The 22632-nt window shown below is 42.1% G+C and overlaps 1 protein-coding gene across 1 annotated transcript in view; it reads right to left on the reverse strand.

Moving 5' to 3' along the window:
- Positions 1-22557, reverse strand: part of LOC108446803 (BMP-binding endothelial regulator protein-like) — a 38716-nt gene extending 16159 nt beyond the window's left edge. Inside the window, exons 1-2 of the mRNA XM_017734462.1 lie at positions 21908-22557; positions 21739-21824 (exon numbers count right to left, since the gene is read on the reverse strand). Coding sequence (XP_017589951.1) covers positions 21739-21753 — 15 coding nt within the window. The 5' untranslated portion in view covers positions 21754-21824; positions 21908-22557. The remainder of the gene's footprint in view (positions 1-21738; positions 21825-21907) is intronic.
- Positions 22558-22632: the final 75 nt, after the last annotated feature.

Raw genomic sequence — 22632 nt, forward strand, 5'->3', positions numbered from 1 at the left:
CACAAAGCAGCCACAACACAGAATTGCAACTGGTTCAACATCTCTTTTAAAGTGCTCAGTGAAATCTTGATTCCCTTTACAGGAACATGGTGCCCCTGTAAAGTCTGTTGAAGGGCAGCAGAATCAAGCTTACCAACTCAACTACAATCTGTATTTTAAAGGGTTCTGCTAAGATCTGATTCTCTTTAATGAGTTTGCTTAAGGACAGATTTAATAAGCCTATCAGCCCCATTACCTTTTATCTGTGGGAAAATCTTCTGCCTGGTGAAAGTGGGTGTGAAGGAAGGCCAAAACCCAGTTTACAGTTTGTTCCTGTGGAGAACATGATTTACCCAGCTGCAGCATGCATCATGCACCTCTGAGAGAAGCGAGATGCACAGTGCCCTTCAGAACCAACCTAGCTGGGCCAGTAAGGGGGGCCAGTGGGCAGCTACCCACTGGGCTCTCTCCTTGAACGATGACATTATTGTTGCAGATGGCAGCAAGAGGGACCAGAAGAATAACACGGCTCTGTATTTGTTTTAATTCCCTTGTTCCCAGAGGACTACTGGGGTAAATGCCTCATGCAGCCCAGCTTCCTAGGCAATTTCTCCCCTGAGTGCTGTCTGCCTCCTTCTGCCCTCAGGTACATCCTGGTTTCTTCTTCTTGGCAATGCAAGAAGTTCCTAAGGATGACCCCAATGCACATATTTCAAACAGGAAATACTTGCTAGTTACTGTTCCTAAGCAGAAGCCTCCTGTTTCTCCCACATTGCTAAAATCAGGAAAATTCTCTCCGATGATGAGCTTGGTGCCACTGAGCCACCCCACAGGGGCAGCCAAATTTGGGTCTTGCTCGTCTTTCCTTATCACCAGCCAAGCTGCTGGTTTAGCAGGTTTTCTGGGAGGGAAGATTTTGCTGATGCCAAGGGCTGTTTTGGATTCAGCATCTGTTCCACATGAAGAATATTAGTGGCCCACAGTGCAGCGACAGGAACTGAAGGGTCCTTCTGTCTAGGAGGGTGTCTTAAGCTGTAAGCTACAGATTCACATTTCCTTTCTCTAACTCAGTAGACTTTGAACTATTTGCTGTTCAGTGGCCTCGCTTCAGCAGAAAGGGGCTTGTTCTTTGTGCTCCCACAAGTCACTGGTCCTCACAGCATGGATACTTGTGCAGGAGATGAACCATTGAATTGTCCCTGGATGTAGAGGGCAGCAAATCTGGATCACTGTCTCAAAGCTCAGTTATCACAGCATGGTGCTAAAAGGTGGGCAGGAGGTGCCACACCATCCATCCACTGCACCTCTGGGGTTTTTGTCTTTTCACTTGTTTGGTTGGAGTTTTTTGTTGGTTTGGTTTTGTTTTGTTTTGCGTTTCCCAAATAAAAGAGGAAGCTGTCCCTTGGAGGAGAAGCTGCATCCTCCTGCCTTAAAGGACAGCTCCGTGTGTCCCAGGTAAATAGAGCCAATCTTTGCCAGCACAAGAAGAGCAGCTAAGCATTTAAACAGGGTGGGATTTGCAAAGCTGATGTTCATCCTCTCTAGCTTGTTGCAGGCAAGGCCCAGATGGCTCCAAAACAGGCTGTTTCAGATGTCAACCCCAGCTGCCTAACTCCCTACCATCAGGGCTGGGCTGCTCTTCCAGGGTGTGAGGTATAGCATCACTCAAGGCTGCAGTCCCACCACTCCTTCTGGGGCCTTTTGCTGAAAAAATATAAAATAGAGCCACAATTGCAACATATTGCTGCCCTAGCATAGTCCTCATGGCAAAATCCCTCTTAAACTAAGAAGAGGTGAGTGTAGCTCCCCTACTGCTTCAGTTACTATTATTACTATTATCCCAAAATTCTTTTTAAAAAGTCAAGCTGTTTTATCTCAGTGCTGTATCTTGTGGAAAACAAGGCCAGCAGATGTGGAGGAAAGGGTTAATATACCATGCTGATCCATCACAGGCCTGCAGCAGATAAAGCAGGGCTGGTAAATCATTGTTTAGTCTATTGCAGTCAGGCATTATCCAGTGCAGATCTCCTGGGTCCACTGGGTGTAAAAGTACAAAAATAAAACAAAGAGTAATTGTCATCTGGAGGCTGAGTTTTTCGCTTCACCCAGTTGCCCAAAACACTACTGTCTACTGTCCATCTGCTTGTTTCAATTTTGCTGCCTCCTTCCCTCACATTTCACAAGGGCAAAGTGGAGGCTGAGAGCAAATGGGACTTAAGCAACAAATCCTTTCCTTCCAGTTATGTCCCCTCCTGCCCCCAGTAATCATAACATTTCATTACTTGTCCCAGACATACATTTGGAAAGTCACTAAGTAGCTGCATGCAGGAGAGCTGTATTACCAAGCCTCCATCTGTGCTGTCAACAGCGTCTCTGAATCTGTTGAAAGCTCTCAGATACTTTGAATTTTGCTGTTCTTAAGAGAAAACTTCTTAGACGGCAACAATCAGAAGCCAACAGTTATGGGAGGGTAGGGGATTTTTTCCCTTTTGTTTAAAGGACATGCACTCTGGCACCAAGAAGTGCGGAAGAGACACATGGCTCATAAATACACAAACCGTTTGCTAAGTCAGAAACCTGGGAGTCAGTCAAATCCATAATAGGATCCCAAGATTCATAATAAATAACTTTTAATTATAGTCCTGCACAATAGTTATTTTAAACAGATGGTTTATAGATTCACATCTGGGATTATTTTTTTCTTTTAATTTAGTGCTCAGGCGCGCACACAGAAAGGGAGAGAACCTCGGCTAAGGTTACTATTAGTGTTGGAAAAATACGTATTTTTTTAAAAGAGGTCAGGCTGATCCAGAACAATGCTGCCGCATCTGACGCAGCTCCCCAGTCAGTGCTCAGCTCAGCAAAGGGCTCACTCTAGAATCCCAGACTCCCCTGGAAAGGAACATTTAGGGAAGTGCTGGAGGATCACCCTGGACTCCTCACGGCACTCACCAAGCCCAGCTGCTGGAGAACTCTTGTTTAATGCATTTCAGGACAGATCAGAAATTTTGTTGGGTGTCCATGTTCCTCCCCTCTCCCACTTTGCCACTGAGAACCAAGGGTCTCCTTAACTTGGCATGCAGAGGTGATGTCAAATTCCCACACAGGAGAGATACACTAACCAGACCCAATATCACTGTTACTGCTTCATGTTACCTTTACTACAACCTCCTCTCAACGCAATTTGTTCACCTTCTACATACACCTCATATTTTTACCTTCCATCAAAGAACCCCACACAAAACAGCCCATTCTGGCGACAAATTATATCAAACTAACAGCCTTAAACTCATATGGTACAGTTAAATAAAATGCCAACATGAAAAGAAGAAAAAAAAACACTAAAAAGGAGTCTGAATATTTGGCAGAGATCTTGGAGAGGATATGTGCCAAACCACAGCTTGGAAGCCACAGCCAACTTTCTACAGGGTTCCCCACTGGACTCCTGCCGGCTCACAGCAGCCACCAGGAGGATGGCTCTTTTCAACCTGGATTTGGATTCAAGAGAGAAAAAAAAAAGAAAAATAGGAGTCTGCTTCGTTTATCCAGGACTGTACCAAGGAGTGCCTCCATCAATGGTACCCCAGGCCCACTCTTGTGCTGTCACAGCTAGCTGCAGAAGACATTGCAGATGTGGTTTCTCAGGGGGCCAGATGTCCACAGTGATGGTCTGGGGTTGTTTTTTTTTTCCTTTCTTTTTATGTATTGAAAGTGCTTTTAGGAAGCTTGTGCTGCATTTCTGATACCCTGAGGTTATTAATTATTTATACTGAATGGGAAAAATGTTGCTTAAACTTTCATTTAACCAAAAAAATGCTGTGGAGAGAAAAATAATAAAAGCAAGAGAGACAGATTAGGTAGAAAAACTGACTCCCATTAATGACTAATCATGAAAACATTCATTTTTTACCATTATTCATCACAGTCCGGCTGGTAATTCTGATAGGACTCCTCACCAAGAAGCTCAGGGTGTCCCCAAGTTTCTGCTAGAGAAGCCTGTGGGATCACCCATGAAAACAATAACAATTTTCAAACAACGGCAAAAGTTACCCCTGAGGAATTTGGGATGGAGCTTTCGAATACGCACATGTGACCTTAGGAGAAGAAAGAGCCATTTAAAATTAAGGAAACAAGTGTATTCAATTCACATAGACAACCTCTCCACCACAAGGCAAAGGGCAGGCTCAAACGCAGGCTCCCGCCATGTGCTGTGATCCCCATGTTCTCAGGCCATGCTGCTGGAATCTCTGCCAGGTGTTGCACACGGCCAGAGCATCCTCTCAAGTGCATAGGAAGCCACACTCACACCACAGGCCACAGGAGCAAAGGTTTGGGCCAGCACTGGTCACAGGCTCTGTCCCTCAGCAAAGCTTGGGAGCACCATGCTCCCAAGCCTGTGCCTGCACCTATGTTTACGTGCAAACAACCCCAATGCTGGGCCAACTTGAACTCAAGAACAGGCTCAGACACATGCTTGGCTCACGGTCTAGACAAATCCTGAGGCTCTTTCTGAAAATAGTACCCTTGCCTCTTTGGCACTCCTGCCTGGAACTCGCTGTCTCAGATCCGATTTACAAACCTCCCTTCAACAGCAGAGTTGATGCAAGCAAGAGATCCCTGCTAAAACTGTGGGACTGCTGTCTTCCATGAGCATTTCTCTACCTGAGGAAGAGCCACACGATTTGGCTTCAGGGAGGAGACACCACTCCCCAAGGAGAGATGTTTGCAGACACTTTCAACCACTGTCAAGGGAGATGAGGATAAGGTCTCATTTCCCTTGTTCCCCTCCAATTATCTGCTGGGGTGTTTTTTCCTTGCAAAACAAATTTTGTGGGTACAGTAACAAAAACGGTTTAGCACACTAGATGCATTTCTAAATTCAAGGTGGAAAAAATATTTCCCTATGAAACAATGTCTGTTCTCTGCAAAATGGTAGTGTTCTCTCCATTTGCCCACATAAACCTACAAACACCAAGCCATATGCTTCACCAAGAGAGACAAAGGTCCTGTTATTTTAAGCATGTAAAATTGTAATGGGACAACTCACAGGAGTAAAGTCAAACATATGCTTCAGTACCTTCAGCATTAGGTCGTTGCCCATGGCACAACATGACCGTGATTTCAGCATGAATTGCATTAGATACAAATGACAGTATTTTAGTTCAGCTCACAGTCTCTCTTTCCTTTCTTGAGCAGAGCACTCAGTAGCTTCCAATTTTCCCCCTCATCCCTGTAATCTGTTTATCTTACCTGGCCTCTCAGGGTGAGCAGGGAGGAGGCCACAGTTCGCCCTGTGGTGATGCTCAGCCAGCATCAACCATCCCCCTTCATACTTCGAGCTCTCCCTGCTCCGTAGGAAAGATGACTAAAACAAAGGCCCTGCTGAAAGATGACACCAAATTTCACTTCAAATGGGTATTCCCCACTGCTGTGAGGAAGACATGAGTATGTGCAAGTGATTCAGGACAAATCACTCACAACCCCTCACAGACTGAACAGATTTTTTTTATTTTCTTGCTGTGCTTAATGATGTTCACCAGCACGAGGAAAGTGACCTCAGTCGCCTGCTGCAATCCCAACACTCCGACAGCAGCCGTCTGCACCAGCATTTGGTGAAAAGAAAGCACCGTCTCTTCCTCCTACATTTGCTGGCTTCAATGCTAAGGCTGCAGCTGGGGTCAGGGTCCCAGAACATCAGACATTGCAGCAGCACATCCCTGCTCCAGTGAGCTTAGGGACAAGGTGGACATGGCCAGACACAATTACTGTAACTGAAGATTAAGTCAGTGAGAAAGCCAGGGCAGGATCCAGATCGTGTAGCTCTCAGTCTCCCTGTCTCCACCTCACCCTCCAAGTGCTGCTTCAGATTAGAGTTTTTCAGCTGCACAGCTATAGGCAACACTCTTTACCTCTCAGCAAAATAGCATGGCAGTCTTCTAGCAATAAGAGACAGGGTTTTCACAAGTTCCCAGCAGTTCGTACTGTTGTAAAAAATACCCATAATAATCCAGGAGCCAGATTTCAAGGAAGGGTTACGCACTGGGATTCTTGTGGGAGACACCAGCTTCACACTTCATGAGATACACACTTTTAAAATTCACATGTTTTTTCAGTGAATTTTAATTGATAGGATGATATTTCTACTTTGCCAATAAAGAATCTGCATTAATTACCAGTTACCTAAATCTGATGACAGCACCTAAGAAAAAAGTAGTCACAGGCAATACCTGTGAATTTGAAGCTCCAGGTGCAAACCTGTACCCATGCTGCTGTAAAAGGTTACATCTCACTGACCCAGCCCTGTGATTTTATGATCTACCCCTTGCTGGATGTTCTCAGCTACTCAGATCAGTCAACAAAACATTTTGGATGATCACTGCCCAACTTATTTTGAGCTAAATAAGTGATGTCGAAGACCTGGTTCAGCCTAGCCTGGTTTACCCTGATTGAAGCTGGTGGAGAATTCATTCTCCCAGAGAAGTGACGGGCAGTTGAGGGCCATAAAAGCTTCCACTGCCTGAGCTTGATCAACCAAACACAGCTGAAGTCAGCAGATGTGGGTCAGCATTGCTGCCCTGAGTGTATTAGCTCCTGGAACATGGTGGTGCCCCTCAAGTGCCATAGGATGGCTTGGAGGAGAAGTCTGCCAAGACAAATTGGTCTGAAAACACCCTAAGTAAATTCTAGTCCTAAAAACCGTTGAAGACGACACTCATGAATTATCAAGATGATTTCACAGAGGGCAAAGCAGATTACACCAAAGGTTTAAAATAAATTCTTAAATACTTTGAATTCAGCAAATTTTAGATCAAGCCATGGTGTCATGTTCTGGCTCATCTCAGAAATGAACCCAGCTCATTAAAAGAGTGCCCTAACAATATTCTGCTTCTGTTTCTTAACTAATTTCATCCCAATACTATACACTGCTGTTTATTTTCCAGCAGATATTGTCAATGAGAGAGAAACAAAGCCATTAAAACAATTAGAAAGTACATAAAAATCAAAGTATATCAAAAGCAAAGTACATCAGTTCAGAATTCCTATTTTTGATAACTATATTTTCTGTTAGAGACTGAATACTGACCAGTAGTAATTTTTCTCCTAATGTTGTGAATTACAACTTCTTTTGACATTTATTAAAGAGAGATTCATTGCCTGCCTTTTAAAAAAGTATCACTTCATCACATTTTGGTAGGCTAGATCTACAAATATATTATCCAAACAATAGTTACCTGTCATTGCATCTTTATTGCCTTCTTTGTCTGAAGCCCGCTTACTCAGTCTTTACACTGGAGATTTCAGCAGTGGCAAATGCCCTAGTTTCGGGCTTCAGTCTGTTCTAAAAACTTTGAACAAAGCAGCCCTTGAGGCCTTGTACTTCTTAAAGACTTTAAAAAGCCCAATGGGCCTCCTAACTTACTCTGCAACAAGTCATATCCCATGAAGAAACTCACTCCTGTACAACACAAAAACAGGGCTAGATTAAAGAAAAGGAAAGAAAAAGAGCAGGGTCCCCTGCTGCTCTGTCTGGCCAGAATCATGTCTTTTACTGCCCATATCCTCTAAAGAAACGATGCTCTCATGATATATTACCCTAATACATCACCAAGTGACAGTTTTCTCATGATACTGTATCCTCAAAGATGTGATGCATGCCAGAAGCAGCAACAGGAGATCTCAGCTGGGGGAGAGAAAGGGGAGGGGTTTTTTATTTTCTTTCAAATGTTTAAGCTGCATGTTGGGGTTTTTTAATGTTATTTTGAGAGGAAGATCCCTGTCAATTGTAGCTTCATAATCTAGAAGACTCCTAGAAGTTTTGCAGTACAACTTTTAAACTGGAAAGCACCAAAAAAACAGTCTCTTCATTTAGTTGAAGCAAGTTTTGAAGTAGGACCAAAACGCTTGAGGAACAACAACCAAATAAAAATAGTAGCCCAAAAGAAAGAAGCAACGAGAGTCTGTTTTCTATTATGAAATTATTTAGGCAAAAGGCCTCCAGACACTGCTGTTTTAATGAACTTGCAAGAAAACTGAGCACTGACCCTGAATTTGTTTTCTTATGTGATTTTGCCTGTGCTACTCGGTGGTATTAGAAAATAAAAAAAGGTTATTCACAGCAGTCTGCAGAGAGAAGGCACAGCCCCCAACTTGTGAGTCAGTATAGAGAAGAGCGGGAAGAGACAAGGAAAAGGAGCATTTCGGGCAGGACTCCTTGGAGCTTTCAGGGTCTTTTGGTGCTGCTTTCAACTCACAAAGGCTCACTCATTTTTGCTGCAACTGCTGCTTGGCTGCTAGTAAAATCTTGTAGGGGCCATGGTAATCCTGGGTCATGGGCAACTCACGGCAAGTGTCATCCTCAAGCCGTCTTCATCCAGCTGCTGCCAGCAAAGGAAGGCTCAAGGTCCCAGGAGAATTAGTCAGAGAAGCTTATGACACCATAATGTTTAATTTGACACATCTCACTTCTGTGTGTTCCTACTTCATATCTACTCAAACTTCTTTGCTTCCATCAGAGACAAAGAAAGGTGGAATAAGCTTTCCTTTGTTGTGATTAATCACACTGCCAAATTAAGTAAGATTGTGACTTTCAAAACTTCAGCCAACGCTGTAGCTAATAGGAGGAAAAGCATATTCTGACTTGTGGACTAAGCAAAAGAGATATGGAAGTCATTGAGAAGAAATTAAAAGCCAAAGTTGTCAATGTCACTTTCACAGTCCTTGAGCTGACTTTGACCATATTTTGTGGCCTGGCCATGGCTTCTTTTGGGTGAGATATAACAGCCCTCAATCACAGCAGCAATCACTTAGCCACATAACAATACCACTGCAGTCAATGAAACCACCCATGAGAGCTCAGAGGTTTGAGTCAAGCTCTTCAGTGCAGACACATGCGCAATGCCCTATGCCCTGGGCAGACCGTGTTAATTAAACACTTATTTTTAAATGCTGCTCTGGAAAAAATTTGCTGTCCAAAATAAGAAACTCATCTTGCACAACCACTTTCTTCTTGAAAAATCCAGTGGTTAAAACATGTTTTTGCATAATAGTAGCCCTGCAGTGTCAGTTCTCACTTCTGAAAAGCAAATTCCCTTCTTTCTGTTTTGCACATGTACAAACAAACAGATTCTGGTATGTCCAAAGCTTGCAAATCTCAACTATAATAATACATTGAATAGAAGCCATACAAGCAGTTTTTTTCCTCAGCCTGTGTTCCCTTCACTCCTTCCTTTCCCACTTGCACTGTGGGAAGTAAAAAAAATACCTGTTTCTGACAAGTAAATGGAGCTGACATTAGAGCGAAGCTTGAAGGTGAATGGGGTATGCACAAATCATTTGTCATCTTGACAAAGTGAGATTTGGTCACCAGTGGGACACTTGAAAGACATCTGAACAGTTGGCCTTGACCACCAGCATTTCTTACAGCTTATAAAGGGACCCATGGGACCAAGAACACAACCTGCTTTTGGAAGTGACTCCTGCAGTGGTACCTCTTGATAGATGTAAAGGCAGTGTGATATATCAGGTGCCATTAAGATCTTTGCTAGCAGGCTCTATTTACATAAGTATGGAGTGCAGATAGCATCTTGTTAACCCAATTAATGAGACTCAAATGTCAGAGAAACAGATTATGCCTGGCTCGAAGTCCACAGTGCTCTGAAGGCAGACAAAGATGATTTCATTGTGTGGGACAGCACTGTTGTCTTTGAGCAAGAACTCAGGCAGCAATCATTCTACCTGAACAGCTAGGGGAGGCAGAAAGATGATCTGAAATCCAAAAGTTTCACACTTTTAGCACAATAAGAGCTCTTCATGATGAAAGGCGCAAGCGCCGTGTAAAATGGAGAACCTGTGGTTGAACCAAGGAAAAGTAAAAAAGTATCCACTTGAGGTCTTGGAAACTTAATTTTTTATTAACTGTACCTTCTTCTGCAATTAGACAAAGTCCTTGTTGCCAAGAAACATCCTGGTCTGGGTTGGAAGAGAAACACTGTTTCATCCAGCCTGTCCACATGGGCAGCCTCTTTTACATGGGCAATTGAAACGCAGTTCTCTACCCTAGAGAAGAGAGGGAAATTTCCTGACCAAGATGAGATCGCTAATCTCTTCATCAGTGACTCTCGACATACTGTTTTATACAATAAACTGCTGTTCTCCCTCAGCCTCCAGCTACTCAGCTCTGTGATATAGAAGCAGATGCTCCTGTCACCCAGGTCAGAGCAGTGAACCCTGAATGGCACAGCATGAGGTGCTTGGCCCCAAAACAGAGACGGGGGTTAAGGGAAAGGCCTTGTACTCAGCAACGGCTGTCAGCTCTTTGCTCAGCATGACGGCTCTAAGAAATTCCTCTTTGGAGCTGTCTTCTCAACGGAGGAGACAAGACAGTAAGCATGGGCTGCCTGGGCCAACAGCCCAAACTCAGCGCCACTCAGTGGGTTAACCTAAATCCTCTAATGGGAGCATTACCTTGTGGCCACAATCACAAGTTGGCTACAAACACAGAGGAGTCATATTAATTCTCCAGAAGATACTTCAAATCCTTCTAAACCTCTGGTTCCGGAGCCATGCCTAGCTTTCCTGAAGTCACATCATATCCCCATCCTCTTCCACCAGCAGTATTTGTGCCCCCTGAACAGGCTGGAGCTGCCTACTCACCTCTCCAGATGGCTGTCTTCCAGGAAACTCCCTTTCCTGGTACATGATTTGCTTCCTTTTCCCCTTTTTTGGCTCCTTCCTTTGTATGTTTCTGTACGTGGACTGGCTTAATTATTTCAAAAAAAACCCAATGATATCAAAGATACTCCTTTTATACTAAAATGATTATACACAGTTTTAGGCAGCATATATGTACCCTTCACGTAACAACAAGTGCATTAAACCATTCAAATTTCTTACTACCATAGCCTCAAGCTCTAGATATTTTATAAATTTCATCTTCAGATTGATTTTTGGGTCAAATGATTTTTGCTTGAGGATTGAAAACCTTGCCAAGTTAAACTGAACATATACAGACATTTTCCCAGAAGCCATACAAATTGCAGACTTCTTCAGTTTCCTCTGCATTTTCATGTTAAACGAGTTCTGGTTCAGTATCAGTGCACTCTGCTGCATCTTAAATGTCCACATCAACAATTTCCTCCAGAAATGCTTCATGTCCATAGATCATGGACAGATTATGCCTCAAATATGCATCTGTTAAAAAGGTTTCTTACACTACCAGACCCTCAACATTTTAAGGTGTAGCAATTTTAATTTTCCAGCATTTTTTATCCACTGCACTTACAAACAACCCAACCACCTACCCTTGGTTTACAGGCTAAAGACTTTGCATGCTTTGCATTCTACCTGCCAAAATAACTTTATTCATTTATTTGAATCAAAAGGATTTTCCAGATTGAATCACCAGTCTAGCTGTCCCCAGGACTGTTGGGGTAGAAGGGTAAAGTGCTACATATAAAAATTATCATCTGTGCAGCGTCATATACAGAAAAAAGAATGTTCTCTGTCACAAGCAAATGATCAACAGCCTCCCTGTAGCAGGAAAGCCTTCTGCCCTTATCAGTATTTTAGGTCTTACAGGCAATCCTTCAGCTAATAGCCTTATCTCAAAGCCAGCCAGCCACCCTGCCTGGCTCCTTCCTGCCCCAATGGTTTCTAGGTGACACAACCTCGAGATGTTTCACTAACTGGCACAATCAGATCATAATCACTATGCAGCCCTAGAGTAGTCATTAATCAGCTCTTCTCCATCTCTCCCAAACCATGCCTCAACTGGTCATCTAGACACAAAAAAGAACAAGGAGACCATCTCAGGACAACCAAGGTTTGTTACTCTTCATCCACTAATAAATCCTAAGACAAAACAGAAAAACAAATGCAAATGTATGACTCTAGCTGGCCATCAGAATACATTCTGAGGATTCCAAGCCTTGGGGAAACCCCCATTTCCTATTGAAGCCACTTAATATAACTGAATATAAACATGTCAGGAGCAGTTAAAAAACAAACAACAAACAAACAAACAAACACCCCCCCCCAAAAAAACCAAAAAAACAAATAAAAAATACTATAAAAACCACCCCACACCCAAACAAGAAAACACAATCCAAAATACATAGACTTCTAGCCTACGAGCTGTCAGAAATCTGATTTTCCTGGCCAGGGCTGTACAACACATTTGCTTGCATCGCCCTGGTTATGGAGGAGTGCAAGGTGCTGCTGCCATGCCTCAAGCAAGATCTTTAGCCATGAAAGAGGAGATGAGCCACACCATGGCTGTCTGGGGAAAGGGGACAGCTGATCCTGCAGTCAGCAGAGGAGCCTGGGGTTACACTTAGCACACTTGAGCTGCCCAGGGCTGAGCTATACCTGGTTTTCAGTGTGAAGTAGAAATGGCAGTCTTCGACTTCTCAAGTCTTACAGGAAGTTTCAATACTGCATGCTGAGGCTTACACATACTTTAGGCTGCATTGCTACCAGGTGACTCACTGTAGATGCATGGTGTGAACTAGATCGACTCTGGAGCAAAATGCAGTGCAACCAGGTCAGCAGAGATCTGAGGCAGAGTTAAAGAGGGCCTCATTCAACCTCTAATACTGAAGCTTCATGCAAAGGTTTACTTAAAACAGGGACTCAAAAAAACTGGGACCGCAATTTGTCAGGGAAAACATCAATTCTTTGGCACCATTTTTTTTACATGGCATTTTATCACGTCCCCATCCTTAGTGCTCACAAGAACAAATCTATCCCAACTCTAATGCTGTTTCACACTACTGCCTTTTCCCATAGCACTTCACAGCACACCTGTACAATGCTTCCATCTCTGAAAAATCTGGGATACAATACAGAAAATGAAAACTATAGCCAAGAGGTTGATGTGTAGAACAGACGACAAAACAAGTAAAAAGGATGAAAATCATAGACAATGCATGAATATCCATTGTTTTCTCAGTGAGGTGGTGGTACACAGTCCTACTTTATCACCCGATTATGGACAACTATCTAGAGCAAGTGGATTCTAGACAGAGGGAAAATGTAAAAAACAAAAAAAACAGGAAAAAAGTCTAATAAATAAATGGGAGAGACAGACAAAAAGTATATGAAATTCAGGTGTCAGCAGACAAGGTCAGCTTCTGGGGATGATAAGGGATGAGATCGACGCCGTACTTGGACCCAGAGCTCAGCACTTGATTCACTTGGATGCAAAACGCTGCACAGAGCTCGATCAGCCAAACAATCGGACTAGGAATTTTTTAGCTGCAGCTTAATGCATAAGATGAAGAGGCCAAGAGGCCTCAGAGGAAGCAATCACAGCAGTTATTAGGTACACTGTGAGCAAGTACCATTATGATAGTCATTTTAATAGTAGTAATACAGGTAAAAGCTTTTATGTAGTAACTGGGTTTTTTTCTTCACAATGGCCTTTTATTTGACCATAAGCTCAATATAAAAAGGTTGCATTTTCATTTGATTTTTTGGTTGTTTTTTAATATTTTTCTTCCCTCAAAATTTTCTATTAAAACATGATGGGGAAATAAAACCAGATATTTGGTGGGGAAAAAAAATTCTATTTTTATACAGCGGCACAAACCAGAACAGCAGAAGTACTGACACTGTGAGCCATTCACTTACAGAACCATAATTTTTAAAAAGACCATTAACAACTCAATGGAAGAAACTTGAAAGCTAATAAAAACTATATACAGGTAACCGTATGCTTTTAAAATGCCATTTTGATACTGGACCAGCTCTTTAATAATGTTTTTCTTATTGGCAATAAAAAAGTGTCCTAACTTAGACTGATCCATTTTGCACTTATTGTAGACGCATTCCAAAGACATTTGCAAGTTATATTACATTTTTCCATTTATTTTACAGCACTTTTGTGCTCTTCATACTTTTCCATGTATTATTTATACATATTCTTTTGTATTTGAGTTATCTGATCCTTTAATTACACAAAAGAGAATCTCTTTTTCGTACTTGATGGATTGGATCTTCATCATCGTTACAGTGACATATCACCAGCTCTCTTCCAGGAGGGTTTTGCCAAGACCTATAATCAGTTCAGCACTGTGTGCATATGTATATTTGCTCAGTGCAGCTGACTATGTTAGAAATGTGCAAGTAGTGAACTCTTCACTATCCCATGTGGTCTGAGAACAACATGAAATAGCTTCTTCCAGCCTGCAGATTTCCAGAAAGGCTTCATCGTAAGCTGTTACACATGACTGTGTACCACATCCCCAAACTAATTGTCACGACAAAGCAGAGTGATCTGAAGGCCAACATACCTGTGCAGGGATGTGCCACAGTTGGAGGCAGCCCTTGGATATGAAGTGCAGAAAGTGGACATCAAAAGGTGCACGGATGGTACAGACACAACAAAGAGCTATACAATCCATGCTCATTCCCCAGAGGAGGAAATCACATGAGATGTCGCATGTGGTACTAGTTGACCAGGGTGGGCACACCTGTATATGGGACTAAACTGACTCAAACATTCCTCAAAACTGCTGATGGAAACCTTGAGGAGCAAGCCAGAGCAACCATCCCCTACCACAGAGAGTTTGTGTTTCAGTCTCAGGCAGGTCAAAGTCTTGTCTTACAGGTGTTTTGCATGAATTAAGAGCAAGTACAGCTGAACCTACCAGAATCATCATTCAGAAGAGCCTACCAAAGCAATCACAAACCACCTCTGGGTCTTGATCCAAGTCACTTCTCTCTTGTAAGACCTCCTTCATATATACATATTCATAGATACATTTCTTTAGTTTATATGACAAAGCACATATGAGACACCCTGCTGCACCAGACATGGCGTTATGTCTGGGTTTTGTTCTCACGGTTTGTTTTTTGGGGTGGGGGGTGTTGGGTTTTTTCATTTAAGAGATGGCATATACATCTGTAATTGGGAAAAAAAATAATAAAACTTTCATCATGTTGGAGCATGTTTGCATTTCAGGAGCCCTTCATGCACCGATCAGAAAAACATTTTCTTTTGGAGTAATATGGGGGTGAAAACTATCAGTACACTACTGAATCATAGGCTTTTTTGTCTCTCTGTTTATTATTTCTGTGGGTAAAGAGAAAGCTGATTGCATTATACAGTAATAAAGACCAAGAATATTTAAATTGAAAGAAGATGCAGTCTTGGTAGACTCTGTAGCCGATGTATGCAAACTACTGAAATTGAATTAAATAAAATAGGTATGAAAGAATTGTTTGATGATTTTTTTTTTGTTGTTTTTTAATATGCACTACTCCACTAAAAGTCATCTGGGCCACATTATACCTTGATGCAACAACAATTGAATCCTCATGTACTAAAACACTGCCATCTTCACTGAACATGTGTCAAACACTTGCTCTCAGGCTAGCTACGTGCTTTTAACTTGTGCACTGTGCCACAGAAATCAGCTATGCTAGAGGTAAAGAAGCCCAGCACATCAAGTAGCTGTTTTGCTTTAGTCTGCAATGAGGACATGTTTTTTTAGGATTGGGCTTCTTTTTGATTGGGGGGGTGTGTGTGCAGGGGGAACAAACGTAATATTCCTTCTGTTTTTTGGTTTGCTTGCACTTGGTTTCACCAATTTATTAGTTCAAGCTAGGCAGAACACTATGTCTTATAATGACAAATTTAACATAATTTTTTATGAGCAAAGGTCAAATTCTACACTGATCATTTGGATTTAAAAGTGGAAATTTAAACTACAGAATTATGTTTCATGCTGAATAAAACTTACGGCAGTCAAAGCTCTGATTTTTAGTTTCCTGAGCTCCTGTCTCCAAACTTTTCTCAGATTTCCAACACTTAGTTATCCTTTCTGGCTCACATTTATTTCCTTCTGTACTGGATTTAGGTGATAAAGGGTTGAGACATATGATTACCACTCCTCAGGTGCAATTGACAAGTTTGAGGCACAAGCATGAGGGAAGGGGGGAGGAAAAAAGGTGGGGGAAATGGCTCTCGTTTAGATGTGGTTTGTCAAGATCACTACTGGCTTTTATCAGCTGTTTCTTGACACAACTCACTTTGTTCTAAACTATGGTGGGGGAAAAAAGATAATAAAAGACCTTTTCTCCCCACAAAAACCATACAAAAACTAAAATCATTCATTCTCTTCAAAAACATTCAGAAAGCCCTTGCAATGTCAAGGCCATCGTTAGCTGAGGTGCACTTATCTATTTCCTTGCACTTCCTCACTTCTACCCTGTTCCTTTCAGCTGGCATTTTTGGTACGTTCCTTTTGAAACTACATACAGCACTGGCCAATGGATACATTATTCTTGGATCTCTGCTTGCTTCTGGCGAGGTGTTCAGGGTCCATGGAGATGATGACAAATGAGCATGAAATGACATGGCTCTCCACACCACCACTGGCACCACCACCTGTCATCGTTGTCACTGCTGAGCTCATGTCACCTTCAAAAAACTCAGCACTCAGAACTTTAACTCAGGCTAAGTTAATTCTGTGGTCTTTTTACATTCTCGCCCTATAACTATGCACAGGTTCTCATTTCACCTATTTCCGATGGACTGCAGCATTTTTATGTCTTTTCCACGTGTATGTTGAAGCATGTATTTTCTTGAAAGCAAATGCCATAATATCAGTTGTGAGCCTACTTCTATTTTGAGTGTTAGATACCTTCCAGCCAAAAAGCTGTACCAACAAAAACTCTGCTGCATTTGATCATTTACTGTACTTATACCAGAGCTGAACTTAAATATTCCATGCCTGTTTTAAATGCTGACACTCATATAAAAGAAATCTAATCAAAAATTCCCTCAAAAGTCTGTTAATAGCATTTTTCCCCTAACATTTCAAAATCCTCACTATACAGAAAGTCCCAAACTTACCAATATGTGCTTATGAAGTCTTGTTTGATGCTACTGACAGAAATTTCCTTATGCCTCCACTACCTTCAGCCCAAAACTTTCACATATAAAAGAGAAAGATCTGAAATTGTCATACACAGTATGTTTGGGCTCCTCAAACTGCACAAGATGTGCAAAGTGCTCCTATGAATTAGAAAAAAAAAAAAATCATTTTTCCACAGATGTGGGAAGATAATTTTAGAAGATAATTTTTGTATTAGGTAATGTAGCTATAATTGCTTGCAGTCTTAAAGCATTTAATAATTGGAATAAATTTCTCAAATTGAATCAATACAACTCCATTATGAATACCATCAAGATTATGTATTTTTACCTATAATCATCATTACCAATTCAGACTAGTTTTTTAAAACACAAGTACTTTTCAGTCAGCTTCATAATCCACAGTTTCACTACTTTGATTTTCAGAAGCCAACAAGACTTAAGACATTTTTACCATTGACCATTAAGCATGGCATAATGTTACAATCATATGGTTTCTAACTTTTTTTTTGTACTATCAGGGGCCACACCATTATCTGAAATAATAGGTTCCCTTTTTTTGACAACAATTTTTCTTCATAGGGTTGGTTAACTTACTGCCCATCACAGTCCGCATTTCCTTTCAGTGCTTACCTTCATCTGATACAGAACTTGCTGCAGCTCAGAGCATTTCCCATCCTTTCATCAGAAAAGTCTTTAGCTATAAACACAGTTGCAATGGGATGCTCAGCCATGGCACGATCAGAATAACAATTTTCCAGTGCAACTTCTGTTTTACCCATCAGCTCTAAGTACTTTCTCCAGTGTCTGTGTTTAACAGCACGTAAGGTGAATGCATCTGAAAGCAGGTGCTTTCAGTTGCCTTCAGCCTTCTTAGCCCTTTTCCAGTATCTCAAATCCTACGGAAAGCAAGGTAGGATGTTAGCTTTCCAGAGACAGTGCATCTCCTCGGAGATGCAGAGCCACAAGACATTCAGAGTGGAAGTGGGCAGAACACCAGAGCACTCTGGCTCTAACAGCATTTTGCAGATAGCAACAGCAAGTCATAAAGCATACTTCCCTGAGGATGCAACACTTCCCCAAAGCTCTGGATCATGAAGACAGCTTTAATTTGCCTTTTGCCCATCCACACCTCAGAAGAAGCTCAGCAGAGCAGACACACCAAAAACTTGATATCTGTGCAGCCTGCCTGTTGTCAGAGAGACACAAAAGAAAATGAGTATGTTCAATTGTGACTGTATCACCCACATCCACTTATAGAGTGGAAGTGCGTGAAGTGAAAAGAGATGTCTTTGTAGTCAAACCATTAGACCAGGAGTTAGGAGACCTGAGCTTTCATCACAGTCCTACAAAAAATTCCTTGTGGATAAACCACATTCTCTTCTTTGACTTTGATGTTTTTCTCTAAAAGGACAAAAACAAAATGGCCATTTGTTGCAGTCAGCTGTAATTAATGGCAAGTTCTTTGGAGATCAAATACACTCATGTTTATGCCATTGCTAAAGTGTGGTAATTGCAAAAGCTCACATTGAAACTATTGTCTTAGAGATATTAAAAATGACCATTTCTTATGGCATTATTAAGACCATTAAGAGAGACATATAAATTATGTATTTGGGACCTTGAGATTTTACCCATAGTGGCTTATTCAGCTGGTAGTTCTTGCACGCAGAGCACTACAGTGTTTATGTTCACACACACCTACGCGCCCTTAGTCTTACCCATTTCCTTTTATTAATATAAGGCAAGCATCAGAGCTGTTCCATGCACAAACACATTTCATTTTGACAAGTAGGGACATCCAAGGCAGAGCTATCCCAGTGTGGGTGCAGTGCCTTTTTACTAGAAAGCATTACCAATAGTTCAGAAGTGAATGGCTTACTACGCACCATATAGGAAACCTCCAGCACATGACCCTCTGTGCGAACTCCTGTATCACCACAACTTCTCTTTCCACACGTTGGAGCTAGTGCTCAAGCATGAGCAAATCTGGTTCGGTAGCTAAAGTTGGCTATCTCTAGGAGATCCCCACCAATGTCCCTCTTGTATTCAAGGTTCAAGGGTTTGTGCTCCCAAAAACTCTAAAACAAGAGCTAGAAGCTTCCACCAAAGCACTGTCCACACACAGGAGTCTGTGCTCCATCTGCATTGTTTCTGCTCACATTCCTACCATGAAGATCAGTCTACCCTGTCTCTGCTAACCAATGAGAAAAGACAACTTTTGGTTTTGGTCTTCCTACCAAGAGCTTCCAGTGGTGTAAAAGGAATTGATTTTGTAATTGCCCTTTGAAGTCTTCATTTCATTATTGCAATTTACTCATAATCCATGAGCTTCCAACGTTTACCACATTTGCTCCTACAGTACTACCTGTAGCTTTACCCTCCAAAATGATTCAGCCTGTTAAGAGAAAGCCAGAGACCATTTTGCTTATGCTGCCTCTCTCTTTCCCCCTTGCTAGGATGCATCTGCATGCTCCACAGGACAGTCTGCAAAGTTCTGTCAAACACCTGATGATTCAGTTCTGTGTCCTCTCATTTGTGAGATGGGCAAAGTCCTGGAAGGGAGCTAATGGAATCATAGAATGGTTTGGATTAGAAGGACCCGGAAGATCACCTAGTTTCAAACACCCCACCATGGACAGGGATGCCACTCACTAGACCAGGTTGTTCAGGACCCCATCAAACCTGGCCTTAGACACTGTCAGGGGTGAGGCATCCAGAGTTATTTAGATATTCCTCTTCATCCCAGAGCTTCATATTTCCACAACTTGTGTTGTTATTTATGGCAGCCTGTGTTCATGGAAATGCATCACCACTAAGGAAGACATGCCATAATCCAATCTGCAATTTCAGCTACTCACTTGACTGGTGTTTTTAATACAGGTGCCCTCTGTTGAATTTTCTGTCCTCTCTTAAACAGCAGTTGCTTCCTTTCTATAACAGCTTCCTTTCTATAACAAGCTCTCTTTTTAATTGCTCACTTCTTACAGTATGAACATCAACCAGCAGGTTTGCCCTTGAAGAGAATGATCACACTTCCAGAGAAAGTTCCTCACTGAATTGTTACTAAACAATCAATATTTCTAGTTGAATGTAAGGCAATCTGATTTTCTCTCCCCTCCTGGTCACAAATCACCCCATTGTTTCTTTTGTTTCTGCTCTCCCCAGACCTCTTAAAATTGATATTTTCCCTTGTGGCAGATCTAAACAAAGATTTCAGCAACAGGCTGTCCAATAAGTCAAATGCTTTGGGTGTTGCATAGTGTTAAAGCCAGTATCTCAAAAGTGGTTTCCTTCTCATCTACCAAGCCTCCCAGCTTCCAACTCAAGAAACAGAGATTGCATTTATCCTTTAGCAGAAATAAAAGAGTGTAGCCAGGGCAGGTAACTGCAGTAACTCACTAGGCATCTGTGAGCTTAATAAAATGTAGTGTTCTCCTGGCACAGAAAGGAGCCAAATGCCCTCAGTTGCCATTTCACTAAAGTAAGCCCTGCAAACCACAGGGATTTAGAGTTCTTACATCCAAAGCTTTTTGCAGTTCTTCATGCTTGCACACTAAAAGGGTGCTCATTGATTTAATAAAGCAAGGTCTAGGGAGATCTATAAATACAAGTGTTTTACCCTCATGCATTATTGCCCTGATGCCCAAGACTGAACTTCTGCTCCTTCACAGATAAATTGCTTCCTCGCTGGTTAACACTAGCTTCCATTAACTAAAGTGGTGGCAGACATATTTGGGAAGGTGATCCATGATAAAACACAGCTTCATCTCTTTTTTTGTTTTCCCTCATCCCATGCTCCTCTTTTTCCCATCCAATCCTACTCAGAAGAAATCAATAATGTATTCTTTATCAATTTTACCTAAAAAGTTATCAATGAGTCTCACTTAAAACCTACTGAACTCAGTGCAGCGACAGGTATCAACCTCGAGGGGCTCAGGATGATCTTGGTCCTACAGTTGCCAAAATTGCCTTCTAAAAGGTAGTCTGAAAACATTTTTTACATCTTTTATAGACTTATAATAATAATAGCAATAATAATAGGGGGAGAGGGTGTGTTGATATTTCAATCCTAAAGCAGAACACATTCTGTACATTCAGCTACTCTGTAAATTCCAAAATGTAAAACATAGAGCTTTCTAGCCTGTATTTTTCTTTGCATTCAACAGCAAATTAAGGTTTATGGCTTTCTTTTAATAATATCATAGGAAGTTTTATTTAGAATTACTGTTTTACAATAACTCCTAAGCCTTGGCTTGTCCAACTGAACTGCTCCCAAAAATGCTTAACTCCGAAGCAGAACAACAAGGAAGCAGAATGTTTCTCCCCAAAATGTGTATCAGCTAGCAACACCGTTAACCACTGAACTCCCAGCACAGCAGGCAAAGCACTCTGATGAAAGCATCCCTCGTGCTTTCACTGTCACGTTATTACAGCACACACGGTCTCGTTACTGCCTTCACCTTGCACCCTTGTGGAGTTCCTCACTCATTGGGATTGTGACAGGGAGCACATGGGAGCCCAAAGCAGCAGCGTTTCCAAACCTTACCTTTCTTTCCCTTGGCTGAGCTACAACCAAAGACTTCTGGGTGCACCCCCAACTCTGTGAAAGCAGTTCTCCCCCCAAATTTACATGGTAAACATGGTTTTACAGTGCCTGAAATAGTCATGTACAACTTTGTGCCCAGGCTTTAAAGTCAAAGAAATGATTGCCAGATCATGTATTGGGTTACTTTCCATTAGCTCAGCTCTGAGATAACCTTGTGTTACATAAAGGCAACAGAGTCACCCAAGATTTGATTATGTGAAACATTCCCCGCTCTGTGCAGTCACATTTAGTACACGTCTGAGTGTTCTTACTAGCTGAAATACACACTTACCAGGCAAATACACATTATACAAGGGTTGTCTGTGATAAAAGGTATCTGCAGAATTTCCCCTTCATTTTCACATTTTGCAACCGATCCTGAAATAGAAATCAAAATTTTAAAATACTAGCATATTTCATTTCACCCTGACAGCTTTGGAAACTGTCCTCGCCACACTCACGTTTAACCCTTGCTCCATTCCTAGCTCTCGATTTTGAATCCTGCCTTAATTTGCCCAGTTTAATCAGGCAAGGATGTTCAGTGCTTCTGCAAGATTCTAAAGAGAACAAGAAAATGAGTGGCCTTTTATTGCTGCACAAACCTAGACTTTCTTTGTGCCCCAGTTATAGCAAAGAAGGACGCTTTTTCTTCTCTCAGATGACGTGTGGAGAATAACGAGTACTCCATGCAAAGCAGGATACGTCTATAACGATAGATCCAGAGCTCACTGGAATCAGCAGAAAGCTGTCCATTGCCCTCTGAGGACTTGGACCAGGAGCACAGCACAAGACCTAAACCAAGCATCCTTTCAATGCACGGCAACCACTTGGTAAATGAGTCAAAATTAGCAGGCTGACTGTCAAACGGAATCAAATTAGGAAACCCTTTACGGCCCTAGTGCTGATTAGCCGGTATTCTGTCATGTTGGAAACACTCCTCAAAGTCTAATGGCTCCTCGCTTGCGCTAGAATTTGATTCAGCGCTTCCCTCCACGCCCCAGATTTCAGGAAAATAAAACCCTCGAGGGGAAACAGGCAGAATGGGGAGGGGGGAGAGAAGGAACAAGAAAACCTTTTTTTGGGGGAGAGAGGCACGGTTCCTGTGCTCACCCGCCCCAATCCACGCGGTTACACCTCGGGCCGCCCTTCCCGCGCAATGCCACCCGGCGCAGGTGGGCCCCGCGCC

This window comes from Corvus brachyrhynchos, unplaced genomic scaffold, assembly GCF_000691975.1.
Source record: "Corvus brachyrhynchos isolate BGI_N302 unplaced genomic scaffold, ASM69197v1 scaffold94, whole genome shotgun sequence".
In the NCBI taxonomy this organism is placed as follows: domain Eukaryota; kingdom Metazoa; phylum Chordata; class Aves; order Passeriformes; family Corvidae; genus Corvus; species Corvus brachyrhynchos.